The 16437-nt window shown below is 39.9% G+C and overlaps 2 protein-coding genes across 2 annotated transcripts; one reads left to right on the forward strand and one right to left on the reverse strand.

Moving 5' to 3' along the window:
• Window positions 1-5751: 5751 nt before the first annotated feature.
• On the reverse strand, window positions 5752-7183 carry tex26 (testis expressed 26; the record flags this gene model as incomplete). The annotated part of the gene is made up of 6 exons (XM_079166395.1): window positions 5752-5882; window positions 5968-6123; window positions 6226-6405; window positions 6541-6697; window positions 6813-6975; window positions 7080-7183. 6 exons carry the CDS (start codon window positions 7181-7183, stop codon window positions 5752-5754), a joined length of 891 nt encoding a protein of 296 aa, XP_079022521.1.
• A 2103-nt stretch (window positions 7184-9286) lies between these two features.
• Window positions 9287-11988, forward strand: hmgb1b (high mobility group box 1b). Its single transcript, XM_079166676.1, has 5 exons — window positions 9287-9416; window positions 10578-10733; window positions 10860-11005; window positions 11104-11278; window positions 11414-11988. The coding sequence occupies exons 1-5, from the start codon at window positions 9390-9392 to the stop codon at window positions 11537-11539; spliced, it is 630 nt and encodes a 209-aa protein (XP_079022802.1). The 5' UTR covers window positions 9287-9389; the 3' UTR covers window positions 11540-11988.
• The last annotated feature ends 4449 nt before the right edge of the window (window positions 11989-16437 follow it).

A 16437-nucleotide genomic window follows, 5' to 3' on the forward strand; every position in this document is an offset into this window, starting at 1 on the left:
AAATTAATATAAAATATATATAGCCAAAATGAAAAAAAAAAGTACTGGGGAAAAAAAACAGAAGCCGGTGTCAACAACTAATAAACATAAACTTTAAAAAATATACAGTACATCCAAGTGAGAGTTGTGTGTATTTACTGTATAGAGATGTTTTGGAGTTGTTTGTTTTACCCTGGCTCTTATAAAGATGACATTTAGTTTCAGTTAATTTATACTTGGAAAGAAAACATGTAGCTATGTAGCTAATGTAGCTCTGTGCAAATAATACAATTGTCTGTGAGTATACTATTATAGTGTTGAACTTAAATACATATACAATGGTGTAGATATGGAAAAGACAAACGGTATGTTAACTTTTAAATAGTTCTTATGCTTCGTTATAATAGTAAATATTGTAACAATTATATTATACAAGTACAACTGTTACGGTTACCACACCGCACCACGTACTTTTTGTATCTAGGAACTAATACGCGGGTGACGGCTCACGTGACCGGAGTTGTCCTACGGAGCTAATGAAGTTAGCATGCTAGCAGGAAGTAGACGGACCCCAACGTAACTTAGCAACACAGCGCAGGTCAGAGTGAGCTAAACGTTTGTAACGGTTAGTTTGTCTAGAGGAAACAATTCTGTGGTTTGGTGAAAATGTCGAAAGACCAAATGCTGAGATCTTTAGTCAGCCAACGACTAACTGCGGCTGGTGAAGAGGTATTTGGTGTATTTGAAGAAAAGATAGCAGAGCTCGAGGAAGAACTCTCTAGTACTAAAAAGGAGAACGCGCGACAACTGAAACTACTGGCTGTTTTCAACCATGTCCGGAAACAAAGAGCAGGTTGGTTCACTTTGTTTCCTCTCTCAGTTTACAAACACTGTTCATGCTCCGGCTGCTAACTTTTCAATGTAGGTTGGAATGCGATTCGGTTGCAATTCTTCTTCTGATCTGTCCTCTCAGCTTCTATATGACAGAACATATTTCAACTTAAAGTAGTTTGTTCTCTTTGATAACGCCACGTGGATTTTGCAGCTTGTTGAATTCTAAAATGGTTCATATGTTCATGGTCACATGAGTCAACCTTGACCTATAGGTTCCTGACACCTCAGTCCTGCTCTATATTATTCCACCTCTTTATAAACATTGAAATGTAGGTTTTGATAAGCTGCGAGTGGTTAGATTAAATATTATGATTAGTGGTGGAATGTAACTAAGTCTATTTGCTTAAGTACTGTACTATGTACAAAGTCACGGTACTTTACTTGAGTATTTCTATTTTATTCAACTTTGTACTTTTTACTCCACTACATTTGTCTGGCAGCTTTAGTTACTTTGCACATTATAATTTTTCAAACCTTTCCTAACTACCCAAACTGAACAACAGAGTATAAAAGAGTTAAAGTGAGCTCCATCTGAAACATCTGCAGCAGGACTTTGAGAAGGCTTTCGACCGGGTCCCTCTGGGGTTCTTGTGGGGGGTGCTGCAGGAGTATGGGGCGCCGGATCCATTACAACGGACCATCCGATCTCTGTACGACTGCAGTATAGGAGCTGTGTCCGCATTCTCGGCAATAAGTCAGACTCGTTCCCGGTGGGTGTTGGCCTCCACCAGGGCTGCCCTTTGTCACCGGTCCTGTTTGTGACTTTCATGGACAGGATATCTAGGCGCAGCCGGGGGTTGGAGAACGTCAGGTTCGGGGGTCTCGGGATCGCCTCTCTGCTGTTTGCAGATGATGTGGTCCTGTTGGCCTCCTCGGATCGTGACCTCCAGCATTCACTGGGGCGGTTTTCAGCTGAGTGTGAAGCGGCGGGGATGAGTTAGCACCTCCAAATCTGAGGCCATGGTGCTCTGCCGGAAACCGGTGGACTGCAACCTCCAGGTGGGGACGGAGTGCCTACCTCAAGCGAAGGAGTTCAAGTATCTCGGGTTCTTGTTCACGAGTGAGGGTAAGATGGAGCGGGAGATCGACAGGCGGATCGGTGTGGCTGCAGCAGTAAAGCAGGCGCTGCACCGGACCGTCTTCGGGAAGAGAGAGCTGAGCCGGAAGGCGAAGCTCTCAATTTACCCGTCGGTCTACGTTCCGACCCTCACCTATGGTCACCAACTCTGGGTTGTGACCGAAAGGACAAGGTCGCGGCTACAAGTGGCCGAAATGAGTTTCCTCCGTAGGGTGGCCGGGCTCAGCCTTAGAGATAGGGTAAGGAGCTCGGACATCAGGAGGGGATCTTGTTTTGTTTTGTTTTATTTGGGAGAAACCTGCATGCCAGGAGAAGACCCACAGGAGGAGGGAGGTGGGGATTGAGGGAGGTTGGATGAAGGAAGAGGAGATGAAGGAGGGAGGAAGATGTAGCTACTGATTTCCAGCCCACAGTCCACCTTTCTGTCGCCGTCTCACGTCTTCTTCTTGTGCATCCAGCTGAAAAACCCTGTCTCCTTCTTCTCTTCCTTCACTTTCTTCTTCATCTCCTTCTCCTGCATTTTCCTTCTGTCAGTCTGTTTGTCCATCCTTTTTGAAAAAGAATCCTCTCCTCTTCTTCTCTACTGTCGGACAGATGTCCTGCAGGTCCTTGTTATCCTCTTTCAACTGTTGGATGATTGTCTCCTGGCTCTGTTGTGTCTCTGCCAACAGTTCGGTCTTAGCCAGCTCCTTGTTTAATAGATCGTCCAGACCTTTGTTGACTAATTGCAAATCTGTTATTTTGGATTCCCAGATCTGGTCCCTCAGGTCCAGGACTTGGTTGTTCTTTTCCACCACAGTGTCGTAGACTTCCTTCCAGGCCTCATTGTTCTGGACGAGTTCAGCTTCTTTGGTTTTGAGACTCTGAGCTTCTGTGAGAGACTCTCGTTCTTCTTGCTGAGATCAAGGAGTTGGTGGTTTTGCTCAGAGAGTTTTGCCTCATATACACCTGATGCACGTCCACGGTTACGTTGTGGCTGCTTCTGAAGGTTCTATCCACTGTTTCTACGGTTGCAGGTTTACGTACATTAGGCAACTATAACTGCCCATATGATCAAATCTCAGCTGGACTTTGTGGAGGAATACTTCTTAACAATGTTGGGTAGTGCCACACTTTTTTGCCATGTAAACTACTGATGACCTCATTGCTGCTGGTGCGTTGTGTAAAATGTCTTTGTAACGTCTCTGTGTGTGTGTTTACTGTTTTCCTGCAGACCTCCAGCAGCTGTCGGTGGTTAAAGGAGAGGTTCCCCCTCAGCAGCAGGAGTGGAGCTCCAGTCTGAAACAGGAGGACCCAGAGCCCCCACACATTAAACAGGAACTCAGCACCAGTCAGGAGGGAGAGCAGCTTCACGGGCTGGAGGAGGCTGATGTCTAGTTCTCATACACTCCTGTGAAGAGTGATATGTAGCTCTGGAAATAATGATCAGAATGTCAACAAATTTGAACTGGATGTTCACAAACAGTTATTGCATTCAATAAAGCAAATGTTTCATCAACACTGTTGTTCATCTTTGAAATGTATACAGTTAAACAAACATTATCTATAAGCGGAGAGTGAATAGGAAACTAAAAATCCAAAAGCCATGTGTATATGTGTCTGTCATTATCATAGTAAGGAGACTGATACTGATCACAAAAGAAAGTCATTGACATACCAAAGACTGTCATCTTATCATAAGAGTAGGTTGTCTGATTATTAACTTCATCCTCCGATGTCACCAGCCCCTAACAGGGAACTAGTGCAGCCTAAGAACAGGTTATAGTATAAATATATACGGTAATATAATAATAAATCTTTATTTTTCACTTTAAGAACAGCCTTTCTTTATATTTGATTTCATCTTTGAACAACACATATGATACAGGCTGCATAACACAATATTTGTACACTTTAATGAATTGGAAAAATCAAAGATTAATCTTGGGTGTGTATATATATATATATATATATATATAGTATCTAGACATAATGTAATTTGTATATTATATATAAAGCTATAAAGAAGACATTTAGCTTTCTATCTATCATTCCTACTTTTAAGATTTAGTATCTCAGTAGGATACAATAAATAAGGTGATATTCTTCATACTATCTTAGCTAGCTGGTTCCCTGCTGACCGTATATATACTGTAGTTGTAGACTGCATTGTATATATCTCTAATGATGTGTTTTATGATACTAATCAGGGAAACATCAAGAATTTAACCTTCAAACCGTTGATCAATTCACCCAGTAACATCTTTTGTTTCCATTCGTGTTAGCAATACCCACCACATGATAGTGTTCTAGTTAAACACTTTATCTTTTAAATGTATCATGCTATTTTATTACATTTCTCATCTTAGGATGTTGTTTCCATAGATTGTATATAAGAGAGATTGTTACACTTGTGTCATTCTCTTGTAGCTGCCACCACATACATCTCACATCCTTCAGCCTCTGGATGAGACTATAATTATTATGCTGGTTAATTAATCACAGGTGGTTTCTAACATTTTTGTCACCATAAGGCACACACATGATTCATACGATCTGATTGTGTTTGAACCAGTTACACACTGCTGTGTTCAATCTAAAACCCTTTTAACAAGTTTACTTTTTTACTATAATGATACAGTCAAGGTTTGACTTTTTTTTCAGCGACATGTTTCATGGTCTTGGTTTTGGTTTAGTTGGTTTCCTGTTTTATTTTGAATTTCCCTGCCTCTTGTCTCCTGTGTTCACTTCACTTCCTATCTTTGTGTGTTTTACCCCCTGCGATTGTCTGCCCCGTCCCTGATTGAATCGTCCTGTGTCTAATCACCTGCACCCCCTCACTGTATTTAAACCCTGTGTGTCCCTTGTCTCAGTGTCGGTTTGTCTGTTGTGTTACGTGCTCTGCTGTGATTATTAATGGTATGTTCCCTGTGTGGCTCGATGTCCTGCTCTGCTCAGTTTTTTCCTGTTTTGCCAGTTATTTGTTTTTCACTTGGATTTTTTACTACACATGTTTGGACTTCCATGCTTTGCAAGTTTTGTTTTTAACATTTTTCTTTATAATTAAAATCACCAATGTTATTCAACCCTCTGTTCCCCCGTGTCTCTCTGCGTTTGGGTCCATCCTCTGCTACCATTTTTGCTCACCTTGTGACACATTGTTAGAGTTAAGTTCATGAATATTGACAACACACAAGGCCAGTACAGCAGACTGATGAAGATAATATATTATATATTTTTCTCTCCACATTTTAAAATCAGACAACACAGCCATGCATTTCCAAAGGTTGCATTTTGTTTTGAAAATCAGAACAGAAGTACAATTTAGTGCACAAACAAAAAATAAAGCATAAATTACTTGCATTTAATTGCTAATACAAAAAATTGGGTGCAAAGCAGAATATATGTTTAGCGATTTCTAAACTTGTGCAAAGGTTTTCCTCTCTGAGTGTCAGATGCAATCATTGTGCTCTATGTGTCATTCTAGTGTATTAGCAATTGAAAGAAAAAGCTAGAAGTATGACACGCGAATTACACACACAAATGACAAATCAAATACATTATTATGTTATCTTCTATTGTTATTATCTCTGCCAGGAAGACGATGGATCAGTTGTGCACATCTGAGTGCGTGAGTGAGCATAATGTTGGTGCATAAGTGGTGTTTAGACGGGGAGTGGTTGTTACAGACACACCTGGCGAAATCTGCACTCTGATGAGTGCACCATTCTAGTTTATTACAGTTTTGATCCCTAGCATGGAACGAAATGACATAAAAAACCCAAATACAAAGACACATAAACTACCATAAGCATTAAGATTCAGAGGGGTCCTGGCCAACTTGATATCCACTTTGGTGAGCAGGAATGAAGCGCAACAGGTGGGAGTTTATTCACTTCATCCCTATAGTTTGGATAAGCATCTGTACTCACTTTTGTTATAGCCTCTTTTTCTGCAAAGAAAAAAGACACAAAACAGGAATTATCCATCTGTCAAAAATCAAAAATAGTAAGCAGCTTGTTAACGGTGTTGCTTACCCTCCTCGGGTAAAGTGCTGTGTAACTGCTGCAGCTCCTGGGGCAGCAGAGACTTGATCATATTTGTGACATTAGTGACTCTCTTTCCACAAAACCTGTCGTAGTTTGTCAAATCTGATCTTTTCTGCTGAGTGTGTCTCTGCACAACAGTTGGAACTGCAACACACAAGATAATGAATGGATAGAAAGCATTAGCTTGGGGAATTGCAAGCACTCTTTGCTGTGTTTACATTAACATATTTGTTAGGCATATAGTACCTATACCACGACGTGCCACGTTAGGCTCTGTGCAGCTGAAGAGAGAGTAGTTGCCCAGCAGTTCAAGCCTTTGCTTTGGCTGGCGATAATTGTCCCTCATTTCAGTGTCAGTAGAAAGTGGCATTTCAGGCCTGCTGTACCGGGGTGCAAGTCGTCCTCCTTTATTACTAAGATCATGTCCTGTCAAATAAGTACCACAACAAAAGAAAAATAGAGAGACATTTTAAGACTGTTTGATTTGGAAGCTCCTGAATGTCAGTAGCTGTTCTGACATGCTTTCACATACACAAGACTGAACCAACAGACTTGTCATACCTTGACGCATACCCATGTAGTCACATCTGTAGATGGAGCTGTACTGTGCTGTCAGGGCCTCACAGATCTCCCCCTCAGATGGGGGACATTTCCAAGGGAAGCCGACGTACTCAGAGTTTTGTGCGCCATCCCTAGGCAGCCTCCACTTCATGAAGGACTCGATGTGGAGAAAAATAACAACTTGATTAAAAGGTTACGATACACAGCGAGAGGTCAAGCATGGCATTCAGCTATAAATGTAAAATTGAGGCTAACGCAGCTTAAATACCAACCTGACTGGGATGCGGGTTGTTTCTCCTCTGCCCCGAAGATGTTCCTGTGCGAATGCATTCAGGTTTACAGGGTGGCTTCCAGCTAAAATCCTTGTTGTACACTGTTGAACCAAAAGGTCCAGACTGTGAATAGGAGTCTATAAATGAAGTTGACGTTGGGCTCCTGCAAATGCATCAACATATACATACAATTACACACACACACACACACAAACAAACATATTCTGTATGCCTATTCTTCACCAGAAGCCTGTAAATAGAACTTACACCAGAATCTCTGCAGCCGACTTTGGCCGGTAGACGAATTGTCTTCTATTAGATGTTTGATATGGATCCCACCACTGTTTGCCCTCTATAGAAAAATGTACCATTAGAATGCGACCCTGAATTATTGATATGTTCTCTGTCATTTCAAGCTACTGACAATGAGTTGGGTGCACAATGAAGATTGAAAAAAAAATAGTAAATCATTCAAGCAAATAACAAATATGCAAATGTTAGAAATGCTATGCACACCTCTGTATTGTGACCCTTTTTTTAGTTTGACTATCTTATTTTTGACTGGTGTTCAGCTGAGGGGGACAAGAATAGGATTTTGGAAAGTGATGCAGTCATATCCCCGTCCCAGTGAAAATAACACCCTTGGTGACACTCAGACACAACAGGTATGAACCAAAATGACCCCAAAGCGAGATAGCATGAATAGGGAAACTAAATGTGACATTTCTACATTAATAATTACAATGCTGTAAGTAAAAATGTAAGTATTATGAATAATAATAATAAGACATGACTCTGCAACGCTCAAAAGTAATAATTATTCCAACTAGAAATACATTACAATGTACCAGTCTATCATTTAGCTTAATTACACGACATAATGAGATGAACATATTATATAACAGTACATGTAATACAAATGCAAGAAAGTAATAAGATGGCTGCTAAATGAACTATAACAACAATTAAAATGATTAAGTAACTTTCAAGTTAGTTAACAAGATTCAATCTCTACATCGGCTATTCTTGGTATAACATTACCTTTGGTTGCCATTGTTGACCACTGTTTTGGAATCTTGTGCTATGGTTGTTTTCACTATAATAAAAACCTTTCTTTTTCCATTTCTTTCAATTCATTTGTGGTTTGCCAAAAAGCGTTACTGACCGCTGTGGATCCTATACATTTGAGCCCCTGTGTATAACAATTAGAAAGTTTGGCTTTTAGGTATTGTTTCTATCTAAGCAGAGGCAGAGCTGATCCCAGAAGAATGTCTCTCAGTGCTGTGGTTATGGAGACCTACGACATGGCCACAGTGAGCTGCTCAGCAGGGGAGATGTTGCATTAAAAATTCAACATGGCCATATGCCTTATTTATATCTGTTACCGACAGTAGTGCAAAATAGGTATATTTAGTCAAGTAATTTCATTTAGTGCTATAATATCCAACAATGACATTTCCAAAAGAAATACTGTACATTTATTGTAAATGACACCTATAATTACTGGTTACGCAGCACATAAACATTTTATATAGGCCTAAAAAAAGCTATAACTATTTTATGGAATGATTTGTAGGCCCCATATAAACTACTACAAATGTCTCTCACCCCCCCCCCCTCCTTTATTTGAGGAAACTCGTCTATTTGCAATTTATGATACAGAGCTCACAAGAAATTCAGAGAAGGAAGTCCTCCAGATGATTCCCCGTGTTATTTTCAAAATTCAATCTCGACTCAACCACACAGTTATCAAATAATCATAATCTATAAATCTGATTTCAACCTGTCTAAATCGATAAAAACCTAAAATAAAATAAATTAGCTCCACCTTAACCAGCAACAGCATTAAAACGCTGCTAATGTTGATGATTCAGCAATAGACTATATAACGTCAGGCCTATTACAATACAACGCTCTAAATTATAGTTATGTATTTGATACTTTATTTGTTGACAATATTAATCTACATTTACCTTAATGTAGGACACGTTTACTTAAGTAAACAATATAATGGGTAATTATTCCACCAAACAAGTCAGCACTTTTCAAACGCAACTTCACTCCAAGGCATGTGCAATATTAATACACCGTGCAATAAAAAAATATTCTGTCTGTATATATTATATTTTAATTATATTTTAGTTATTGTAGATGTTTTACTTTTTACTTAGTTAATATTCTTTACTGTTTATTTACTTATTTAGAATACTTGTTTTGATCTTGTTTGCACTATCCACTATGCTGCTGTAATCCTGTACGTTTCCCCGATGCGGGACTAATAAAGGATTATTTTATTTTAACGTTACTTGATTATTTTTTTTTGCCTTCACTTAAATAAATGCGATGGAGGTTTGATATTCAAGTTTAGCGCCACCGTCGCTAGTTTTTTTAAACCAACTGTACAACAAGCAGGACCGAGACAGTGAGTGTCCAATAAGATACTCCAAGGAGTTTACGGCAGCCAATGTCCGACAGCCGGAGCCCGACACACAGGCACAGAGGCATCCTTCTCTCAGCCGAAGGACCGCGCATTAACGCTGCTTTTCCTCCCTTTGTTTGAGACGTACCGACGCAAAGATGGCTTCATATAGCGCCGTAGTGGGGGTAAGCATGATCCATGTTAACTTACTTCACACAGCGACTTGTGTGGAACTGCTGTGAATGAAACCGTGGGCTGCGGCAAGTTTTGCACAGTATACATCTGCGTATAACCTTGCAAATTTAGTTGCATGACGGAGCTGGATAAGATGCTAACACAATAGCAAGTTTTTGCTAATGTTAAATACAGTCCTGCTACTTAAGTTACCTCCGCTGACATAACCTTCGGCCATGTGTAATAACCCAAACAAGGTCCGATGTATATCACCCAATGACCAAGCCAACTATTACGTCTGGGTTATCGTAACGTCCGCTAATGTGTTGCGAGCGACTCATAACGGTAGCTAGCCTGTTACGTTAGCTACGCTAGCCCCGTAATGGTGGCTGAATGGTCTGGTCGTGTTGCTATGATAAAAGCTAACAGCAGCTAGAAGGTGAACGTAGGTTAATGGTGCTGAAGCAGCATCGCCACTGTGATGCAGGCGGAGCATCCTTCCATGCCTTTATCGCCACTTTTATTGACATTTCTAATACATTAATCTGCAATATCCAGACACGCCACTTGATGTTAAAGCGAGGCCCGTTTAGAGGCGCGTGGTGGCATCCCGTTAGCCTTTGTTCGCAATCAAATCAGCCATTTTAATAATCGTCTCATGAAATTAGCAGTGTGTCATGCCAGCTAAAGCTAGCTAGCTTAGCTAAAAGGCTATCGCCAATACCAATAGGACACAAAGCGAGAGTGGACCCACAGTGTCCAGCCGCTAGCGAACAGTCAAATGCGGTGGAAGCTAATGCTAATCGACCGTTACTCATCTGCATGCTATTTGAATGGGAGGCGAACGTAACTAGATGATATCATCAACGCTCCGTTCTGTTTTCACGAACTCTACCAACGGCTATATCACCGTGCACACATGCTGGAAATAAAGCACCACTAAACTAAATGCGTAGTTGAATATTAAAGTATGCATCATGTTGGCCTCTACCTACAATGGATTATTAGTCATCCCAGACACCCTCCTACCACCCGATTTAAACAATAGATGGAACTGACAAAGCAAGAGGGGGGACAATTGACTAGGGATATATTTAGATATGGCCACTGCTGCATGATGAGGCTTGGATGCATTTCTCTTAAAACGTTTTTTTCTTTTCATATCTATTTAGCGGTCCAAGATGGCAAAGGATCCTAGGAAGCCGAAGGGCAGAATGTCCTCATATGCCTACTTTGTGCAAACATGCCGTGAGGAACACAAGAAGAAACATCCCGATGCCTCTGTCAACTTTGCAGAGTTTTCCAAGAAATGCTCTGAGAGATGGAAGGTAAAATACATGTATCTCTATCTATATCATTGTCTTTTTTTTTTTTTTATCCTTTGAATCCAATATTTTTTTTCAAGTAGCACATGTCTTCTAAATTGTTTGAAACTGCTTTTTATCTTCCCAAAGACAATGTCACAGAAAGAGAAAGGCAAGTTTGAAGATATGGCCAAACTAGACAAGGTGCGTTATGAGAGGGACATGAAGAATTACGATCCCCCCAAGGGCCAAAAGAAGAAACGGTACAAGGACCCCAATGCCCCCAAGAGACCACCGTATGTACCATAATAAACTTTCTCCACACCAGTTATTTTTTCTGACAGTTGACAAGTGGATTATGATGACTTATCTGACACACTGTTTTCCCCCACAGGTCTGCATTCTTCCTGTTCTGTGCAGACTTTCGCCCCAAGGTAAAAACTGAGCATCCTGGTCTTACCATCGGGGACACAGCAAAGAAGCTGGGAGAGATGTGGAACGGCTCATCTGCAGAGAACAAGCAGCCGTATGAGAGGAAGGCGGCCAAGCTGAAGGAGAAATATGACAAGGTGAGACGACAAAGCATGGCCTTGTTTCTGTGAAATTTGAAAAATCGCATTTTGCTGTTGTCTTTTTACTTTGAAGCGCGTTAAAGAGTCGGCTCCTCTGTAGTGCTAAAAACACATTTGTTGTGCTCCCCGTAGGATGTCGTTGCTTACCGCACAAAGGGCACAGTGGATTCAGCCTCTGCTGCTACAGCCGATGATGAGGAGGAAGATGAGGAAGAAGATGAGGAAGACGACGACGACGATGATGAGGATGATGAGTGAAATGCATATGGATGGGAGTTTTGTTTATGCCATATAATTCTAATATACTCAATCCACCATCTTGAAACATAAGTCAGACTGAACAAGAACCTGTGTATATTTGATGTTTTTAAGATGTACAGTGTTATTCTCCTTTTCCTTTGTAAAGTTAACACTACATATCTTACGTTTGATATTTTTTTTAGTCGTAGTACTTTATCCCCTGCCATATTATGTAACAATTTTGTAGGACAAAAGTCAGTATGAAAGTAACTAGTCTTTAGGTGTTACAACTCAAAAGAATGATTTCTGAGTTGGTAGTCTATTTCTCTTTATTTTCAAAAAAAAAAATATTTTTTTATGTGCTGTCCCAGTGTCTTTTTATTGTTCTTTGAATACCACTCTAATATCAAACACAGCTGTTGAAATTCAAGAATGTCTTCAATAAAGGTCGTTTTTTTAAAAAAGAAGTTTGTTTTTCTCCATCTCCACATCTCCCAATGTGTAACATGTAGCCTACCAAGTATTCACATAAACATTTAAAATATTCTGTGGTTTGACGTTTTTCATTTAATAAGTATAGCTGGTGGCTGCACAAGTGAATAAGTGCAAAGTGACACAGTTTAAGTCAACAGTATAGTAGAAACAACGCTGCTATTAACAGAAATGAGATCAACTCGACAGGAGCGTAGCAGCATCTGAGTATTTATATATAATAACATTATTACTATAATAGTTAGAATCACGATTTGAATGACTTACATTTCTGTGATTTGAAAAGATGTCATCAATCGGTGCTCTGCAGGATTATTGCATTTACCTGGATATAAGGAAATAGGAATTTCCAATGGTCTTTTGTTGCATAACAATAAATATGCAAAGCAGCGCTGCAAAACTCTAGAAACATAAATATAAGGATAGAAAAGAGCACAATAAAAATATTGCAAAACATCTGTTATATGTCTTTCTTTCTTTTTAATAAAAGTGCTCTAATGTTTTGGAAATATGCAAAAGTTCAGAGTATGAGGTATAAATCACATGTACAATGTATGTTATCTAACCTGATTTGTGTCCGATCATGTTTTAGGCTCCCTCTGCTCTATTTAGTTTTTTCCCCAAATAACCTTGAAAAGTGAGATGTTGCGAATTGTACTGTGGTTTAGGGAACCTAAATCCAGAAGGTGGCGCCACGGTTAAGTAAACTGTAGAGGATATGCAGTTAAAAGTTCAAACCATAGTTAAATTGGTTATTGTGTCATGCCCACAGTGCTCAGTCCACATGTACTCATAGGACACAAAAACTGTTGCATTAGTCAGACATCATTTTAACTTAACATCGCAAACAAAGAACGTTTTCTTTTGTCCCACACTCAACAAATGAAATCGGACAAAACAGGTTGCCTCCCTAAAACACTAACATTTCTTAAAATCAATGAATCCTTCCTGTTTCTATAGCTAATGTTAATGCAAATGAACTGTTGGCTAAATTCAGCTTCACATGGGGTTCTGCACCAGTTATGTTTGTACCAAACATACAACATAGCGCATAAAATGTCCCCATATTATATTACTGAAAGGGTATAATTCAATCAGAGAAGACAAATAATAGTCATATTAAAGAATTAGTAGAGGAAGATAAATCCAAACTGTTGGCTGAGTTATACTGGCCACATTTAAAAGACATTAGGTGTTAGTGCGCCTATTCAAGTCTCTCCTAAGTGTCCAGAGAAACGTTCTCTGTGTGCACTCCCCCAGTGAGACCCGCAGAGACCTTTTGTGATCCTTCGCTGCGATAGAGTTCCCTCTGTGTGTAATTGGAGACAGTCTCACAGTCCCGGTGGCCTCACAGTCACTTGAAAGGGGGTTCACATGTCCATTTATCAGGCTTTTCTCAGTGGCGTTGACCTTTGCCATACAAAGGACTGTCCTCTTAAAAGTGTTAGCAAATATCAATGAGCGGGTCTCACAGAGAAACAGGCTTTCCTCCTCGGTGTTCCTGCAAGTAGAGAACAGAAAGATTATAACAGTTGGTTTTTTTAAATGGGAAAAGCAGTGCCGATGGACCAGTTATGTGTTATAGTAACAGCAATTTAGTAAACCATCAATGTAAAAGTACTTTGGCAATGCTTGTCATATACTCAAATGAATTGCTCCAAGAAAACGTAATTCAGTTTTAACATTCTGTGCCACAGTGTCATGTCAGCTCTCTGTTGAAACCTGTGAATCAGAGCAGCAGTTTTCTTTTCTTTTCTCTCCTTTCACCCACTGAATGAACGCCCTGCAGCCTCTGAATGAATTCCTCATCTGACATGCAACAAGAAAGGCTCCCTCTAGGCCACATTACTGCAGGCAACTGTTCAAAGAGTCCATTTCAGCGCTACGTCGAGGAACCTCTGTTCACGGAGAGAATATAAAACAGACTGATTCAGCAAAACATAGTGTTATATATTATTTCGCTTTTCTTTTTCACTTGCCAGAATTCATTTAACAAAGAAAACAAAGAAAGACACGTGGACTAATTAATTTAAAGATTGCGAGGCACGCTTTCTTTTGTTATATATGTAACAACAACAACACACTTTCAATCTGCTGCATTCTGGAGACTCAACAGAGTTTTTTTCTCTGCTGCTGAATTTGCATAGAATGATGTCAAAGGGGCGTGTCAGTCAGGATTACAAGCTGAGAAGATTGAGTAATCACTATGGAGACAGCTTTTAAAGTTTTCCTTTTTTTGGGCTTGTTTGGAGTTAATGCCGTGAAGTTTCTAGGATCTCACTTTTTAATGCCACGTCTGTTTTGTTTTGCTTGTTTTCTCACTTGATTTCGCAAGTAAGAGGCACTTGTGAACTTTAAAATGGACTCTACTGGACACTGGAGAAAGTATTTAATTTTATTGTTTCATTTTCTGGTAAGTTGGTCTCTCAGCTCATATGTTGCAGCAGTGAGAGATAACTTATTGCAACTTATGTTTTAACATATCAATCACTGTTTGAATTGATCAAGTATATACGTTTATGGTGCATTTAAATGCGTAGAATCTATCTGCATAAATGCTTAAAAAGTTGCCTATTCTAACAAAAAAAACAAGAGTAATTTCTTATTTTTTTCCATGGTCCCTCAGGTGTTTAATGCTACTTCCTCACATGAACATTCATCTGGAAATACAGTAAATGTGAGCAGTGAGAGACAGTTTGCTGATATCGTCTCAGGGCAGCATACGCTTTCCTCCTGGTATTATACATCTGTCGGCTTACACTCCCATAGCAGATGGCGAACACAGATGGCTCTTTCCAAAACTGTTTATTCATTTGAAGTGAAAGAAGACACAGTACCAGGTTAGTCATCTGTGCAGCAAGACCTTCCCCATGTAAATTAGGCACAAATGTATAATGTTAATTTATTGCATTATTGCTTTTTAAATGCTACAATTTAACCTGTGATTTGATATAATATCCTCATTTGTTATTGTTATTGGTCAGTAAGATTTATTTAAAATATATTCTCATTTCGAATATCTATTAGAAATGATAGTTTAGGTCCTTCTGTTTATGACGAGGATATTGCCAAATGTTGTGTTTTCATTTCACAGTCACTAGACCAGTGATTGTGCATTATCCATGTGTTGACAGGGACAGTTGTGGGAAAGTTGGAAACTGTGTTTGAGAGTCTCACGCCTATCACATACTCAGTGCAGGAGGATGATGGAGAGAACCTGTTCCTCCTCAGCCCCTTCTCAGGGGAGTTCCTATTATCCCGCAGCCTGGATTTCGAAGCACAAAGATTCTACATACTCACTGTGGTGGTGCAGCAGGGGGATTCACAGGGATCCGGTGTCAGGGTGTACTTCAATGTGTTAGATGTGAACGACAACCCCCCTGTTTTCAGTCAGGATACCTTTCAAGCGTCACTGCTGGAAGACGCTCGGGCGGGCACTTGCTTCCTGTCCTTGAATGTGTCAGATATCGATGATGGTAAGTGCAAGAGTACAATATAAATACGACATCCAAAAGGATCAAAATGTTGCACAGCAACAGTGAATAAAATAAATACTTGTTTATGATGAGTGTGAACATTTATTATTCACACATTTCTTAGCTCGACTTGCCACATCTGGCAAGTCTAATCGAGACATGATCGCACATCTTCTCTATCTTTGTGTCATTTTATTTTCACATTTTCCAGTGAATTCCTATTCTTGACCCCTTTATTTATTGCTAATGAATACTTTATTACTACAATGTTAGGACTTTAAAGAAGGCCCAGTCAATCCTGGCTGATCCTTGCCACTCCCTCTCCAAGGTGCTTCTGTCTGGCCGCAGATACAATCTGCCAAGAAGCCGGACTAATAGACAAATTCATCTGTCCCTGCTGTCATTGGCCTTTTAAATAACTCAATATGATCTTTATATTGTATTTATTGTTAGTTATTTGTCTGATGGTTATGTGGTTGGTTTCTGTTGTCTGTACATATTGAAATATGATCCTTGTTTTATACATAGCACACCAAGCCATTATGAGAAGGGCAATCCATCGTTTGTGGTAACATCATGTATCATCTTTTCCTCTCTGCCAGGTGACAATGGAGACTTGAAACTACGGGTGGTTGGTGGAGATGAGGAGAAGGTGTTCTTCATAAACACAGCTGGCAGTTTGTGCCTGAACACAGAGTTAGACAGAGAGAGACAACCCCTCTACAATCTGACTGTGACGGCCAATGACTGTGTCCAGACTGTGTCGTTACAGTTCACCAGCACGGCGCATGTTATTGTGACGGTTGATGATGTCAATGACAACGCTCCATTGTTTGTGTCAGCCAAAACAGTCAGTATACCAGAGGACACTGCACTTCATTCTGCTATTGTGACTGTGCATGCTGAAGATGAAGACACTGGATCCAACGGGGAAGTTTTATATTATTT

The sequence above is a fragment of the Pholis gunnellus genome (genome assembly GCF_910591455.1).
Source record: "Pholis gunnellus genome assembly, chromosome: 9".
Lineage (NCBI taxonomy): Eukaryota > Metazoa > Chordata > Actinopteri > Perciformes > Pholidae > Pholis > Pholis gunnellus.

Bases quoted from the DNA above. Each gene is read 5' to 3' on its own strand.
- hmgb1b (XM_079166676.1), top strand. From the start codon at position 9,390: ATGGCTTCATATAGCGCCGTAGTGGGG. The intron at 10,734-10,859 runs GTAAAATACATG...ATCTTCCCAAAG, and splicing joins AATGCTCTGAGAGATGGAAG to ACAATGTCACAGAAAGAGAA. The intron at 11,279-11,413 runs GTGAGACGACAA...TGCTCCCCGTAG, and splicing joins TGAAGGAGAAATATGACAAG to GATGTCGTTGCTTACCGCAC.